The 15,442-nt window shown below is 34.6% G+C and overlaps 3 protein-coding genes across 3 annotated transcripts; all 3 read left to right on the top strand.

Annotated features, from left to right (window-relative positions):
- The first annotated feature begins 96 nt into the window (after positions 1-96).
- On the top strand, positions 97-7,945 carry LOC105628681 (uncharacterized). Its single transcript, XM_012210148.4, has 11 exons — positions 97-405; positions 679-1,709; positions 1,779-1,868; positions 1,935-2,399; positions 2,820-2,934; positions 3,020-3,184; positions 3,278-3,531; positions 3,714-3,807; positions 3,908-3,960; positions 4,045-4,122; positions 4,216-7,945. Exons 1-10 carry the CDS (start codon positions 177-179, stop codon positions 4,105-4,107), a joined length of 2,559 nt encoding a protein of 852 aa, XP_012065538.1. The 5' UTR covers positions 97-176; the 3' UTR covers positions 4,108-4,122; positions 4,216-7,945.
- Positions 7,946-9,863: 1,918 nt separating this feature from the next.
- Positions 9,864-10,914, top strand: HIS1-3 (histone H1-3). Its single transcript, XM_012210136.3, has 2 exons — positions 9,864-10,107; positions 10,195-10,914. The coding sequence occupies exons 1-2, from the start codon at positions 9,937-9,939 to the stop codon at positions 10,654-10,656; spliced, it is 633 nt and encodes a 210-aa protein (XP_012065526.1). The 5' UTR covers positions 9,864-9,936; the 3' UTR covers positions 10,657-10,914.
- Positions 10,915-11,951: 1,037 nt separating this feature from the next.
- Positions 11,952-14,121, top strand: LOC105628664 (histone H3.3). Its single transcript, XM_012210124.4, has 5 exons — positions 11,952-12,080; positions 12,214-12,292; positions 13,428-13,504; positions 13,590-13,680; positions 13,774-14,121. Exons 2-5 carry the CDS (start codon positions 12,221-12,223, stop codon positions 13,942-13,944), a joined length of 411 nt encoding a protein of 136 aa, XP_012065514.1. The 5' UTR covers positions 11,952-12,080; positions 12,214-12,220; the 3' UTR covers positions 13,945-14,121.
- Positions 14,122-15,442: the final 1,321 nt, after the last annotated feature.

Genomic DNA, 15,442 nt, shown 5'->3' on the forward strand with positions numbered 1-15,442 from the left:
AAATTTGCTAGTCATGAAACGACAGTCTCCTCCCCCGTTTCTAGCAACAAAAAGCGACGCCGTCTTACCTCAATCCTTGGTACACATTCACCTCGTTTGCGCTTCCATATCTGTTGCCTCCTCTTCGTTCAGCAATCAGAAAACTGGTGAAAATCACTCATCGACGACAGATCGACATGAGGACTAGAAATGCCGATGCGACGAAATCGGCGGCTCCTAAAAAGACGCCGCCGTCCAGGAAATCGGCCACCAAAAACACACCCGATTCTGCTGCGGAATCCGTCACTCCAAAGACCTCGGAGACAAAGCGCAGCGCTGCTGCCAAAGCAAAGCAGGCAAAGAACAACGAAGCCGCCACAACCTCGCCGATTTCCGGTTCTGATTCAAAGCCTGAACAAGCTACAGGTATTATTGAATTATATTGACTTAGGGCATTACTTGGTTCGTGTATCATGCGCGTTAGTTTTAAATTTCTTAGCTTTCAATTTGAGCATGAAAGTTATATACTTTAGAATTTCGACCGGAGAAGAGGAAAAAAAAACCTGCTTTATTGAATTAAAGGTCAATTTTTTGATCCTTGACCTCGTTTTTTTTTTTTTTTTTTTTTTTTTTTTTTTTTTTATTAAGGTTATTATCTGTTTTTGATGGATTAATGAGATGCATTTTCTTTTAATATAGTAACTGCTGAAACAAACGCATCTACGGATGCTAATTTAGTGACGCCTGAAACAAAAGTTGTATCACGCAAGAAAATAGTGAAGAAAGTAGTGAAGGTAGTTAAAAAAACGCCTGCAAAGACTAAAACTCCTGCTGCAGAAAAAGCTGTTTCTGGGGAGATGCCGAAGATAGAAGAATGTGTAAAGGATAAGGATGAAGAGAGTGTGAAGGAGGAAGTGGCTGCTGTAAAGGAATTTGACTCTGTGAATAATGGGGAATCTGCTAATGAAAATGTTGGGGAATTAGCAAAGAAGGAAGAAACTAATAGTGAAGTGGGAGAACCTGCTGCTGAAAATGTTGCAGAATCTTTAGAGAAAGGAAAAGCTGTGATTGAACTAGAAGAACCTGTAGTTGAATATGGTAGGGAGAATCAGTCAACAGCAGAAACCGATGAAGACCCTGAGGAGCAAACTACAATGGACATGGACTTGCCTTCCAATGAGGTCAGCGAGGTCCCTAAGGATCAAGAACCAATCAGCTCAGACAAAGAAGAGGAAGCGAAGTTGGTTGAGACAAATTATCTTGATAACATGGAAGACAAGAAAGTTGAGGCTGTTGATAAAAAAGAAAATTTCCAAGAGGATTTGCAAGTGGAAGAGACCCAACCTTCACAGGATGAATATGGTGGTGACGAGGGATATGAGGAGTATGGTGATAGGTTGGACTTTGAGGATCATGGTGAGGATGACTTTGTAGAAGAGGATCCTGAGGAGCCTGTTGAAGAAGATGAGGCACTAGAAGAGGAGCAAAAGGAATTAACAGCTGTAGCTAAGGAGCGTAAGATAAAGAAAGAATATGAAATATTTGTTGGTGGCTTGGATAAAGAAGCTACAGAGGAGGATGTGAGAAAGGTATTTGAGAAAATTGGTGAAGTAGTTGAAGTTCGATTGCATAGGAATCTTTCAACAAATAAGAGCAAGGGATATGCATTTGTCAAGTTTGCAAACAAGGAGCACGTGAAACGTGCTTTGTCAGAAATGAAAAACCCTGTGGTATGAATCTCCTTATAGTTCTTTTTTATAAGCATTTTTATGCTTGGTTCTAAGTCTTCATGTTTGTAGATTTGTGGAAAGCGATGTGGAACAGCACCAAGTGAGGACAATGATACTTTGTTTTTGGGCAATATATGCAACACATGGACAAAGGAAGCTGTAAGTATTTCATAAATGTTTTACATTGCTTTTGTTAATTGATGTTTGATGAATGCTTGTTCGCAGATAAGACAAAAGTTGAAGGAATATGGTGTTGAAGGTGTTGAAAACATCACTCTCGTCCCAGATGTTCAGCATGAAGGAAGGAGCCGTGGTTTTGCATTTCTTGAGTTCTCTTGCCATGCTGATGCAATGCATGCATACAAGAGGCTTCAGAAGCATGATGTTGTATTTGGTCATGCCGAGAGAACTGCCAAAGTAGCATTTGCTGAACCTATACGTGAGCCTGATCCAGAAGTTATGGCCCATGTAAAGACAGTATTTCTTGATGGGCTTCCTCCTTTCTGGGATGAAGACCGTGTTAGGGAACACTTGCAAGGTTATGGGGAGATAGTGCGAGTTGTCCTGGCCCGAAACATGTCAACTGCCAAGAGGAAGGATTTTGGATTTGTTGATTTCTCGTCCCATGAAGCTGCTGTTGCTTGTATTGAAAGAATAAACAACACAGAAGTGGGTGATGGGAACTCAAAGGTATAGTATTAGGAGTTTCCTCTCCTATGTCAATTTTGCTTTGTGACAAAAATTATTTTTACCTGTATAGTCCATTTTTCTTAGCATTTTCTTTTAAAAGGAATTTAAGGGTGGTAAAAGTACTTTTTTTGTTGTCTCTTTTATTTCCTCTCCTTTATAATTTTTTTTTTCTTTTTTCTTTATGTTTCCTTGTAGAAATTGAGAAAACAAGCTTGGTAACTGAGTGCATCCCTTTCATTTGTAATAAAGACATCCATAATGTCACTGCATGCTTTGTCTAAGATAAAATTTTTTATTTCACCGTAAATGTCTGCAGCATTCACTGATTCTTTTGCACAATGCATGATAAATTTTTAACCTAGTATTGAACTCAAGCGGATGTTGTTTAACTGTGTTCATGGTGTTCTCATTTACTGGCAGACAAGAGTGAAGGCAAGGTTGTCAAATCCTATGCCTAAAACTCAGGCTGTGAAGGGTGGAATGTGTGGTGGCTTTCTGATTGATCGTGCTGGCAGTGGAACCTCTTCAAGATTTGGTATGTTCTATTTTTGAGGGTTAATATCTTTCTGATTGTTTGTAAGTTATACAGTTGCATGTGATTTATCATTAATTTTTCACAGGAAGGGGTTTTGGGCGTGGTGGACATCACTTCAACTGGTCAAATTTCCAGCGCGGTAGGGGTTTCTATCAGAGAGGGCGTGGTCAACCTAGTAGAATGGGTCCCAACGAGTATCATTTCAATAACAGATATGACATGTTTCATGGGAGGCAAATTATTGGCCGAGGTTCTCTCTCTTTCTCGCTTTACATTCACACATTCACAAAGACAATCTTTAGGTTCTCTTGCAATCTAATTTAATGCTAATATACAAAATTAGGAGGAAGAAGGGGTGCTCTCAGAGGTGGTTATCACCCTGCTGGCAGGGGTGTCGCAGCTGGTGGTCCATCGAGAACTAATTTCAGTAGACCTTGGTTTAATGCCTCTGAAAGAGGGCATGGGGACCATGCTTCCTCTAGGAGGCCACCATTTTCTCCAGAAGCCTTTGATAGGCCTTATGTCGGGAGGCACTTTGATGACCCTTATTTCTATGATGATGGTGCACATGGAATGAAGCGGCCATTTTACATGACTGTAAGTTCTGTCGTCTATATATAGACGCTTCCTCTTTTGCTTGCTTAAAGGTGAATGTGAATGTGAGTTGGATTTCTTTATCTTCTTCCTTTGGTTGATGTTCATCTATAGGCTGTATTGCTGTGGCCTCTGTTGCCTCTGTTAGTATCTTTATGAGTTTATAACTTTTTCTCTTGCTTTAGGACCATGAACCTGATTATTCAGAACCTAGTAGGCTCAGGCCCCGGGTAGATTATGCTGACCCAGGAGTTCCATTTCACGGGACACATTATCGTGGTAGGGGTAATTCATTCTCATTATTGCTTTCTATTGGCATGGTTTTATTATCTGGTTTATTTTTTTGTGATATTTATCATCTTTTGGTTTCATCTTTTAGACAATTATGAAGCAGGCGGCGATCCTTACTCGCATGGTTATTATGGTCCTGAAGTAAGTAATCAATCCCTTTCTTATCTCATTTCATGTGCAAGTGTTGACAATCTCATCATATTTTATCGCTTATTTCTGTTGCAGTATGGTGCATATCCACCTTATTACAGGAATGATCGTCCATATGGAGGTGGTTATTACTATTAGACATATGGCTGTTTGGTAATATGAACTGCCTTGCGCTCTTAAATTTTCTTTTTTAAAGGTGAACTTTTAATGCTAATGGTTTATGCTTCTAATTTTAATTGTGACTAGGTGGTGGGGCTTGGAATAGCAGGATGCGCTTCAATAGTCACAGGCAAATGGCTTGCTATTGAAAAAAATTGTTGAAGTCACGTCTCCATTACTTTCTTGGTGTTTTCTTTCTGTTTTTCCTCTCAATGCTCTTACTTCTTGCTTTCTCTATCTGAATCACATGATGCAGTGTGCTGAATGTTTAAATTGTCTAGTTTAGGTTGTCTCCAGAGGACATAGACTAAGTGATATACTCTGTATGTTGAGGATTCGAATAGGCATTTTACCTTTTCATTTAGGTTTGAACTACTTGAGGACTTTTGGAATGAACTTTTCTAAATTTCAGCTATTGGTTTCCTGTTGTCATCTTGAGCTGAAATTGAAACCATATTGGTGACATCTTTGTTTGAAAGAGAATTTTAAATCAAGGGGTTCACAGTCAAAAGTGGTGCAGTAGTTAAAATATCAAGCAAGCTGATGGAGGCATTATGGAGACTACATTGAAGATTTGTGTAAAAATGAAAAAGGTTTAGAGTTTGTATGCCTAACATGTGGGAATTATAAAAGCTTAACCTGTTATATGATCTGAGATTTTTGTGAATTGGTATGGAATTGTGCTGAATAAATATTAGTGGTTACTTTTGGTTACAAGGTGGATGTTGATATCATATCTGTTGATATCGGATTAAAGTATTACTCGGAATCTCTTGTCATTTGTAACTTATTTTGGTTGTTCATTAACATTATCAATGCTCATAAATAAATCATTGTATAGTATCATATCCGAGGAGCTAAATAATTGATAGGTTCTCATTATGTTAGTTGGTGATTGAGCAAATTAAGTTTTGTATGTTCTGAGAGAGATTTTTATGGTACCTTTAAAAAGAATCTTTTGATTAGGGGACAGGACTTTCTGGTATTGATGAATGTGTCCCATTTGATGAATAGATTTTAGGGTTAAATTTTATTCTGATTGCACTGTATAAATAAAGAAATGACCTTAGTATGCCTTTTCAAGGAAACCTCATTTTACAGGAAAATGTTTGTGCCTTATAACTTTAGATGGTTGATGAAGTGCTTTTCAAAGCTTCAAGCATTTTGGTGGGTGGTAAGGACCTGCAATCCTGCACATTGGGGTTATAATTTTGATGCGTCATTTCCTGCAAATTCATATTTTACGAGTACTCATGTCCTGACAAACTGGTTTATGCCTCAAGTGATTTGAATATATCTCATAAGACTAGGCTTATGGAACAATGAAATGGTGATTACAATTGAAAATGAAGGGCATTAACTTTCCTCTCTTTTATTCATTTGAAATAGAGGTAATAGTTCTGATCCTTGAAGATTAGGAAAAGTTAACTACATTTAAGTTATTTGTTCCAGTTCAAGTTCACTCTTCCAATAATCTATCTCTGGGTTGTCCAGTTTGGTTTAGAAGAACCCTTGTGTGAGAGTTCATAAAGATTCTGAAACTGGCAAGAAATTGGAACACCAAACTGAAAGAAGTTGTGAGCTGAATGTGGTTGGTTGGTTGGTTTTCCATTGAGCCTTTTGATTTCTCAGTTTCTCAGTTTGTCTTTTCATTTCAAAAGTAGATGGTTAGCTGTCTAAACTGATTATGTTTGTGTTTGAGATACATATTTTAAATGGTGGAGTCACTTTTCTAGTATTGGTTTACTGTTTGAACCCTCATTAACTTTGTGTGTTCGCTTTTGTACATGGACTCACACATGCTTTGTAAGACTACCATTAGTATTGGTAGACTGATTAGTTTTACTTTCTTTGCTGCACTGTGTTCTTTGATGTGGGTTCAAAAATTGTGCTCAGTGCTGGTAGATTGTTTGAAATCTTCTTGATTGTCTTGGCACAAAGATTTTTTGAGCTCTTTATTTCTTTTCTTGGGCATATTGATACTCTGCATGGCTTTTGCAAGCAGTCAGTAATTTTTTTTTTTTTTGCTGATGAAAATGATCAATACCATCAACTTGCTTCTCTATTTTCTTGTTAGAAATAAAGAAAATGATTCTGATCCTTGAACATCAAGAAGAGTTGGGCTTGTTTAGAGAGTATGCTACCCTTTAGTTTATCTGTTTACCCCTAGTTCCCTTACCAAATGATCCCCTCTAGATAGTTACTAGTTTTTGTTTGGGAAACAGCTTTACTGCAGTGTTTTCAAGGAGAACTTTTCTGAAGTTGAAATTCAAACTGAAAAAACAGTTTTCTGAATCAATTGGTTTGATTTTGACTTTTTTTTTTTTTTTTTAAAATTTCAGTTTTGACTTTTTGTGGTTACAAAAATTTTATGGTTAATAATTTGGTGGTCGTGTTTATGTATACACTCATATATACTCTCTGTCTTGCTGCTTTTTTGATTTTAGGTTGTAGGGTTCTAGATGGACCGCTGAGTTGTTTTTATTATAATTTAAATCTATGGGATCAGCATTATTCCTAGCCTGCCTCACTTTTGCTGGACCACCCACTAGTCTCTTTTCTTTCTTCATGTAGACATGGAAGCGCTTAATCTCAAATCAATCTCATTCCTTGCTCTTTAAAGCTTCCTCTATTTTTGCCCCCTTCCTTTCAATGTTTGTTATCTTATGTTTTTCACTCTTAATCTCACTCTTTATGACCTGTGTTGCATTTTTCTTTGATTTGGCTTCTTTACCTTGTTTAAGTACAATTGCTTTCTTTCCATTCAAATTTTATCTTAAAGTTTCTAAGGTGTCTTTTCTTTGCATTTATGGTTTTTATGAGTGAAAAAAGGTGGTATAGATTGTTGTATTGTTCATATCGCCTTTAATAATTCGATATATTATCCAGCAACTCTGTCATTAACACCATTACCTATTTGTCCGCCCAACTACCATAAACTCTCTGATGTTGCTGATGCTGATGTTTTTGCCATAACACCATAACCACTGCCCTGTGATGACACCACCTGTGCTACAGATACTGCCATTATCATGAATTCTAACTTCTCATTGTGAACTTCTCTGCTACTTGTAGCATTACAATTGCCAGTACCATTATCATTACAATCAATTCATGTACACAACTACCGTCGACATGATTTTTCCGTTCATAGTTTCTTCAGTTTAGAGATAATGCTGCTGGTTTTTGGAAAACTACAATTTAAAAGCATTAGTAAACAGTTGATTTTCCAATTGAGAAGATTTGCTGCTTTCCTGAAACAGGTAATTGAGTCGGTTAGAGAAATTTGTTTTTGGTATGTGTTCTTTGTTTTCTAATGTTAGTTGCAGCAATTGAGTCAGTTTGTTTTGTTTTGGTTGTGTTCTTTACTGCTGGCCTTTTGGACGATGATATGTGATCTGTGGCGACGACCAAAAGTGGGGTAAGTGATGTTGGCTATTGCAAATATGTTTAAAAGTGGTTAGTATGTGATTTTGATTTGTTAGTTGAGCAGTTAGTCTGAGTCTGATGGTTTTTTTTTTTTTTTTGGGCAGTAATTTTCCTTTTTTTCTTGTGAATCTAATTTGATCATTTGAATTCGATAATCGTTATTGTGGCTTTTGCAATCTCTGCCATTTCGTTGAAAGATTTAGCCGGTCGGTCATTATTATGTTTCTACCTGCAGTTGCAGGGTGTCCTGGCAGTTTTTAGAGAGTTTAGCAGTATTGTTATATGCGAAATTATTCTGGATTGCAATTAGTAGAAAGAGTGAGCAGCTTGAAATGTAACTTTTGATTGGCCTAAAAGTCAATTTCACCCAATCTCTTTAACGTTTTAACTATTGCACCCTATAAATTTTTATCAATTGTATCTCAATTTAAAGTTTAGTGTCAATTATACCCTAGGTCAAGAATTGTAAAATCATTGTAACTAAAAAAGATCAATTTGATTGTTGAATTTTGATTGGAGTTGAAGCCTGTAAATTATAGCAAGTTCATTGTTCAATTAGATTAAACTAGAATTGCATTGAAAAAAGAAATAGTTAGAATTAAAAATGAAGTTATAAAGTATCTTTTTTTTTTTTTTTTTTTGTTGTTGGATAGATTGCTTGAAAGAAACCATTAAAATGATTTATTATTTATTTGTTTGAACTGAAAAATGAAAATGATTTTACATCTTAACCATTTTTTTTTAAATTTTATTTTACAATTATTCAATCGGTAATTATAATTTTTTTTTTCATATATATAACTTAATACTCAAAGACATTAAAAATATTTTCTGTTTCAGCTAAAAGTCTTTTAGTGTAAGCTTATTTTATTATATAATATTTTTCAAATAAAAAACAAGATAAATTATGTAATAAAAATTAATTTTAATTTTTGTTTCAATCTATAATTTTAATTTAAATTGATTTACACAAGGAAACATAAAACTTTGAATAATTATTCATATAAAATTATTTTAATTTCAAAAGGGCTAATCCAAATCATTTATTAATTTGTTTTTGCTTGAATCTAAAAGCAAATTTGAGAAACTATAAATTTTGAATAGAGAGCTAAATATGATTATTGTGCTTTTCAATGAACTAATTAAAAATATTCTAGAATGTTGTTTTAAATATTTTCTTAAATGAGTTTTAAATAAGTTCAAAATATCGAAGTATTTAATTGGTTAGAGTAAAAATAATTTTTAATAGTTGAATTTGAAAAAAAAAAAAATTATTTGTACGCGAAAGGAAAAGTTTTTAAGTAGTATATAGATTATGTCAATAATCAACCTATAAAGAATCAATGATGAAGGTCATATCAATAATTAGTCTATAAAAAGCAATTCTACATAATAATTTAAAAAAGGATGTGAATATTTTGAGACAGAAAGAGTATTCGATCAAGGAAATTAGACCACCTACAAGAAAGTTAAACACAATTATCTCGGAATTTTAGGACTTAATGAAAACTAAATATGATAAGTTGATGTGTTTCTTGGGAAGTTTAATTTTTTAGCTAACTTTTCTTGTACTAAATAAATTTTAATTTTACCTACAGTTGTGGGTTAATTGGCAATGCAGAATGAATATGTAGGAAGAGTTTTGAGTTCAATCTCCATCAAATATGCTTCAGGGAGGGACAAAAAGCTTTAACTGTGATTAAATTCTGGTAATAGATCATATCAGTGTTTTACAGAAAAAAAATTTTAATTTTAATTATTTTTCTAGAATGTAGGGAAAATCCATGTATGTCTCTCCAATAAATCCACAAGTCCTAACCCATAGAATTCAATAACCCAAAATTAAAAAAAAAATGGAGAAAGAAAACAATAAACACTATTTTTCAGGAAAACCTCAATATTTACACTCTAATGGCAACCATTTTACCTCATTTACACATCATTATAATCTACACTTTCTAATCTTCAATCCCAAAAAATTTCTACATTAAAAACCTTAAAATAGCCATTGAAATTTAACTCTAAATCCAACCAAAAAACACATCCTTCAAACTTCCCTTTATCAAAGAAAACCAAAAACCTTAAAGCTTAGCTGATGTTCCTATCCACAAAGTGTCTCATTTCTGCCTACCATTTACGCACCATCAAATCAAAAGCATAACAAAGAAACGCTGTGATTCCTCTCCACGTGCACGTTCTAGATTTCTCCTTATACACGTTGGCAATCTCCAACGCCTAATATTAACCAATCACGGTACTCTCTTGCCTGTGTCACAGATTATTGCTTTACTATAAATCTCACTTTCCTCTGGAAAATGAATTAGTGATATAAGCGAATAAGTGATAATTCCTTTTGTTTATTTTGCATCTCTGCTTAAGATGACTACCGAAAAAGAAGCTGAAGTTGCTTCCACCGTTGAACAGCCACCGCCTGCGACAGAGGAGGCTAAGCCGGCGGAGACTAAACCTGTGAAGGAGAAGAAAACCAGAGCTCCAAGAGAGAAGAAGCCTAAACAGCCTAAAACTGCTTCTCATCCTCCATATTTTCAGGTATGAATTCTGGTTTGAGTTTTGCTATTTTTTTCTAAATTTTATCATGTGAAATGAATTTAAGAGTTAATTCCGTTGATTACCCAGATGATCAAAGAAGCTCTGCTGGCTTTAAACGAAAAGAGTGGATCGAGCCCATACGCCATAGCTAAATACATGGAAGAAAAGCACAAAGCAGTATTACCAGCAAATTTCAAGAAAATCTTAGCTTTACAGTTAAAAAACTCGGCTGCTCGAGGAAAGCTGACAAAGATCAGAGCTTCTTATAAATTATCAGCAGGCAAGAAAGAGAAAGACACAACCACCAAAGAAGTTTCAAAGAGTACTAAAACTACTAACAAAGAAAACAACAAACCCAAAACAGCTACGACAAGAAAGACAAGGTCTGTTAACAAAACTGTCGAAGCTGCAAAGAAGCCTGCAAAGAGAGCTGTTGGAGCTAAGAAGACAAAGAAATCAACTCCTGCTAAACCTAAACAGCCCAAGTCAATTAAATCTCCTACTGCTAAAAGAACCAAGAAGGCTGCTGTTGCTACTGCTTCTTCTTGAGCGTAGAAAATGGATAAAGGATGGTAATTGTATTAGGATTAGCGATAATAATATTATGTTGATGTAAATAAGAGAGAGTGTGTGTCTGTTTGTTTATGTTTATGTATGCCCTGTTTTGCACATAATGGGTATTGTTTTGTTTTGTGATCTCTGAAAAATTAGGGCTGATGGAACTCTGTTTTGTGCTGTGATGTTAGCTCCTGCTTTTTTATATAATATAAATCTGAATTTTTAGAGCTGAATTAAATAATTAAGAAATTGTGTTATCATTTTATTTTCTGTTATTAAAACAATCTGTGAAGTGGGATTGACGAATGAAGTCTCTGGATTCCATCAATGCAACGCGGAAACTCCTTCGATTGGGCAGGCAAGCTCCTGTCATACGTTTCTTTGCTTTTTGTACAGATAGATGATAAGATATTGATTTTTTAACTTGATAAGATCAATTTCCTTAGAAAGACACAAATAAAATTGCGTAGAAAACCCAGATCGATCATATGTGGTGCTAACATGATTTTTGTATTTTTTTTTTTTTATGTGCTATTTTCATTTTTTAAAAAGTATTGTTTATTTTTTCATTAGAGTTTGATTTAATTTTAAATTTTATGAGTCTTGTGATAAATGATTACTGAATATTCATGAATATTTATAAATGGAGATAGATGTTCATTTTGAATAGTGAGAATTAAAAAGTTCTTCATGATACAATATCAGATTGAAGATGTAGAGAAGATTGGGAAGACGAATCAAAATACCAATATTAAAATTCTTCATCATGCGGGAAGGTAAATTAAAACATTGATATTAAAATCCTTGTCCATTGTAAAATTTTTATAGATTACAGAGAATATTCAAATCTCAAAATTCAATATTTCCATTTTATGGTTTTTTTTGGATCAGACGACACTAAAGTTCCTAAATATCATTTGGCATTTGGTTGATAAAGGAAGCACTAAAGTGATTTAATCCCTTCCTTCTCCTATTCTCTAATGAAATTTGAGCATGTTAATTGTTAGTTTACTTGAAGATTTCAAATTGAGGAAAATTTCATGCTTACAGATTTCAAATTGAGCATATTTAAAGGTTGAGCTGCAGAAAACAAGGATAATTTCGTCTTTTTATTGAAAATTAACATCAAAATTATAGATTTGGATGGAAGGACGTCATAGTTTAATAGAGGCACAGTAGGGAGAAATTTCCATGTATTTTTAAATGCAAGGTACGTTAGTTATTTTTAACAAATATAAGGATTAAATCGTAATTTAGGTAAACCTCCAGGGCTAATTGTAATTACATCATACACTTATTTTCCACGGCGTCGTTACGTATAAACCAATCCTGCTATAAATCCTAACCTACCGTCGTAATGTTACGTTTTGTCGCCACATTTGAAATTCGAATTAGAAGGCTTCTTTGTTCTCTAGGTATTCGAGGAAACTGCAAACCCTAGAAATACGAATTTCACGATTTTTTCAGATCTACTCCATTATTTGTTCAATTTTTTCTCCAATAATTTACAATTCATGTTCGTTTCGGTTTTGTGTTTCACATTTTCAGGTGAATAATGGCCCGTACCAAACAAACCGCTCGCAAATCCACTGGCGGGAAGGCTCCCCGGAAGCAACTAGCCACTAAGGCATACATCTATCTCTCTCTCTCTCTCTCTCTCTCTCTCTGTGTTTTCATTTGCAAATTTGCGCATTTGTGCGGTTGCATTTGGACCTTTTCTATTTAGTTAGAGTTTGAGATTGATTTCATTTTTAAAGTTCCTTTTGCTCTTCCATTGATATTAAATTCTTAAGATTCAGGAGAATGCCGTGTAGCTACTCATATTAGAAGTATTTGTTTTTTTAAGTTAAAAAATTGAATTTTTTTTTCCCTTTTGGATTTCTTAAAAATTTTTTGAAAAAAAGAAGCAGCGATTAAGGAAAATTGATTTGATACACCCAACTCAGCTGGTATATGTGTGGTATTAATCATTGATTATGGCAATTGTTGGCGGTAATTATACCTAGTAAAGTGGTCAATATGGCATTTCTGAGGAATTCTGCAAACAGTATCTATGCTCTTCATTATTCTAGCCAGAAAACACTAGAATCATTCTTTAACTTGGCCTATCATACATGATTGATAGTTCTTGCACCATTACTTCTAAATGGGTAGCAGATGACGTTTTGAACACATTTTTGCCATACTTAACTGCAGCAAAATTGTATAACCTACAAAAATAAAGTTGGAAACCTGAAACACAAACTATGTTGCGATGTTAGTCAATTGATGTCATTCACTAGAAATGTCTCGCTAATATCACTGTTTGCAAGTCAGTTTCTCATTCTTAGGTTATCAGTAACTTGCGTAAAAATGCTCACAATATGGAAGCACATCTAAGCAAATGGTGTGTTCTGCTGAAGTGCTTGTAATTTGTTTACTTTATTTTATGTTGTGTTATTGCTAATGGAACCGAATTTGAATTACTCTCATGATAATGGAGCCCAAATTTGGGGCTCTCGGTGAGTTATATATATAATTCATAGTTATCACAACTCCACCACCCACTGTAATGCTAGCCTAATAAATGCTGATTGCACCATGGAGTCCTATTCTCAAAGCTCTGACAATCACAATCTTATCTGTTAAGAGGAATAGAAGAAATTATTTACATTTATTTTTTGTTTGCAGTAGCTTAATGAGTGTAACAATTATTTTCTGCAGTGTTATACTTAATATGAAATTTTACATTCTATAATTGTTTCCTTATTTTGAATTTGAAGGCTGCAAGAAAGTCTGCACCCACCACTGGTGGAGTCAAGAAGCCCCACCGTTACCGTCCTGGTACTGTGGCACTCCGGTAGGTGTTTCACCCTCACTATATACTTTTTTGATTCCCTCTTTAATATATAATTAATATGTATATATCCGTATCTTTCCAACAGTGAGATTCGTAAGTATCAAAAAAGCACTGAACTCTTGATCCGCAAGCTACCTTTCCAACGTCTTGTTCGTGAAATTGCTCAAGACTTCAAGGTTAATAATGCCTTGTGAAACTGCATTCATTCATTTTCATTTAATTAGTTGTTTACATTGCTCGGTTGTTAATTTATTTTGGTTTCTGTTTAGACGGATTTGAGGTTTCAGAGCCATGCAGTTCTTGCCCTTCAGGAGGCTGCAGAGGCCTATCTTGTTGGTTTGTTCGAAGACACTAATCTCTGTGCAATCCATGCTAAGAGGGTTACTATCATGCCTAAGGACATTCAACTTGCTAGGCGAATTCGTGGTGAAAGGGCCTAAATATCAATTGCTGTTTGGTCATTTAGCTCGCTGTTCTTGTGCTTCTACTTTTGTCTCTATTTTGCTATGCTAATATCAATTACTGAATGCTTGTAGTTGACTTTCTAAATGTTGGTAGTTTGTATAATTCACTGCTTGTTAAGATGACAACTAATAGTATTATGCCCTTCTATATCATTTTTCTTGCTTAGTCATATACTTTCGCTATAATCAATCCCTTTTTTTTTTTTTTTATTATTATTATTTTATCTGACATTCATATCTTTGCCCTTGGATGTAGATTAAAGTGTTATCATTGTGAATACCCTATTGACACTTGTGAATTATGAAGGAACTTGTACTTTCATACCTAAGCTGAATAATTGGAATTCTGGTATTTTGGTTTTGTTAATTCTGCTGCTGTTATAAGAGTATTGAAGATCGGTATTTAGGAATTCATATACGCTGGCTTCTTTGCAATGGGAGATCTTTCAAATGCGTTTATTATAGAACTTTGTTCGAGTCTATTTAATTAATATATGCTTCGATCTTTAATTACGTCGTATCAAATGAGGCTGGGCCTGTAATGGCCCCAAAAGTTGGAAGTTAGCTTTTGTTTCGGCCTGAGCTGTACCGAAAATAGTTTTTGTCATTAACCCAGCTTTGTTCTCTTTTATACTGATCGAAAACAAAGTGTAATCCTTAAGTATGTTTCTTTGAGAGAACATCTAATTGGAACTAAGCATTCTTCAACCTTAAAAAGCCCACATACGCATTAACCTTCGGGTTCAGCCTCTGCATTTCACTTGTAACCTTATTTTGGCAAGGTAAAGGTTTGTGTCTCTTGATTGCGGCACTCGTGCTTCAGAAGTTGGAACATTCGAAGTGAACCGGAAGAATAGGTCTTTAAACTTCTGAACAGAAGTAAATTTAACTGTCCGACCAGTTTGGGCAATGTGGGATTTTGTTTGAGGTGCCTATAAAAGTTGGTTTTATGTACTAAAAAATATGACTGTTTCTTCTTTCTTATTTTTATAACCTGGATGAAATATCAAAAAGCTTGTGAGTTGTGGCCTTCATATCCAAATTGAAAATGGTTCAATGGGTCTGGGAATGGGAATTTGAACTTAGTTGAACGATGTGAGGCATAAAGGGTGACTGACATTTTTAAATATATTTAAATAAAGGTGTCAAAAGAAGTAATTATAGTCCCTTCAGCAAAATGTGGAAAGCTGCCCCCCTTTGCAGCATATAACAATTAATAATTTATTATATATATATATATATATATATATATATTTTTATCAGAACACATTATTTTCGTGCTATTTTCTATAAAATATTTTCTACCAAACATCCAACCCAAAACCAAATCATTAATTTCCTTTCTATGTATTATAATTCGGTTTCGGGATTGATGAAATATGGGCAGCTGTGTTTGGTTTAGCTTTTCTAGTTCATATCCGATTGAATTCTAAAGAATCTGGTTACTAGATGAATACATAATATTTGTTATCTT

The sequence above is a fragment of the Jatropha curcas genome, chromosome 4 (assembly GCF_041381405.1).
Source record: "Jatropha curcas cultivar XTBG-Jc1 chromosome 4, XTBG_Jcur_1.0, whole genome shotgun sequence".
NCBI lineage: Eukaryota > Viridiplantae > Streptophyta > Magnoliopsida > Malpighiales > Euphorbiaceae > Jatropha > Jatropha curcas.